The sequence below is a fragment of the Nestor notabilis genome, unplaced genomic scaffold (genome assembly GCF_000696875.1).
Source record: "Nestor notabilis isolate BGI_N333 unplaced genomic scaffold, ASM69687v1 scaffold4202, whole genome shotgun sequence".
In the NCBI taxonomy this organism is placed as follows: domain Eukaryota; kingdom Metazoa; phylum Chordata; class Aves; order Psittaciformes; family Psittacidae; genus Nestor; species Nestor notabilis.
This window is the reverse complement of record NW_009919517.1, coordinates 16388-16774: the sequence shown is the minus strand read 5'-3', so window position 1 is coordinate 16774 and position 387 is coordinate 16388. Positions and strand designations below refer to the sequence as shown.

Sequence of the window (387 nt, the reverse complement as noted above, 5' to 3'; positions counted from 1 at the left end):
GTGCTCTCCCAAAACACGTCCACAGTGTGGTCTGGTTTCTGTTCTTCCCCTGAGGTGGACTGCATCTCAGGAAAGGTGTTCTTCAGCACAGAGGCGAACGCGGGCGAGCTGAGGAAGCTCAAGTCTGGAGAGCGGCTGGTGCTGCTGCTCAAGAAGGAAAAGCACACCCCACTTGCGGTTTCTAGAAATAAAGGTACGGCACTGACAGCCCCTCCAGTGTGCTCACAGGGGGTGTGTGCAGAAACGGGAACCCCCACTTCAAGTCCTGCTTATAAAATCGAAAAGAAAACTAAGAAAATCTGGAGAGGGACTTTCATAGAATCATAGAATAGTTAGGGTTGGAAAGGACCTTAAGATCATCTAGTTCCAACCCCCCTGCCATGCGCA

At 51.2% G+C, this 387-nt stretch overlaps 1 protein-coding gene across 1 annotated transcript in view; it reads left to right on the top strand.

The window, feature by feature from the left end:
- Positions 1-48: 48 nt before the first annotated feature.
- THUMPD2 (THUMP domain containing 2) overlaps positions 49-387 on the top strand; it is a gene marked incomplete at its 5' end in the record, with an annotated part of 9245 nt that continues 8906 nt past the window's right edge. Inside the window, one exon of the mRNA XM_010010253.1 lies at positions 49-193. Within this exon, the coding sequence (XP_010008555.1) occupies positions 49-193 (145 nt within the window). The remainder of the gene's footprint in view (positions 194-387) is intronic.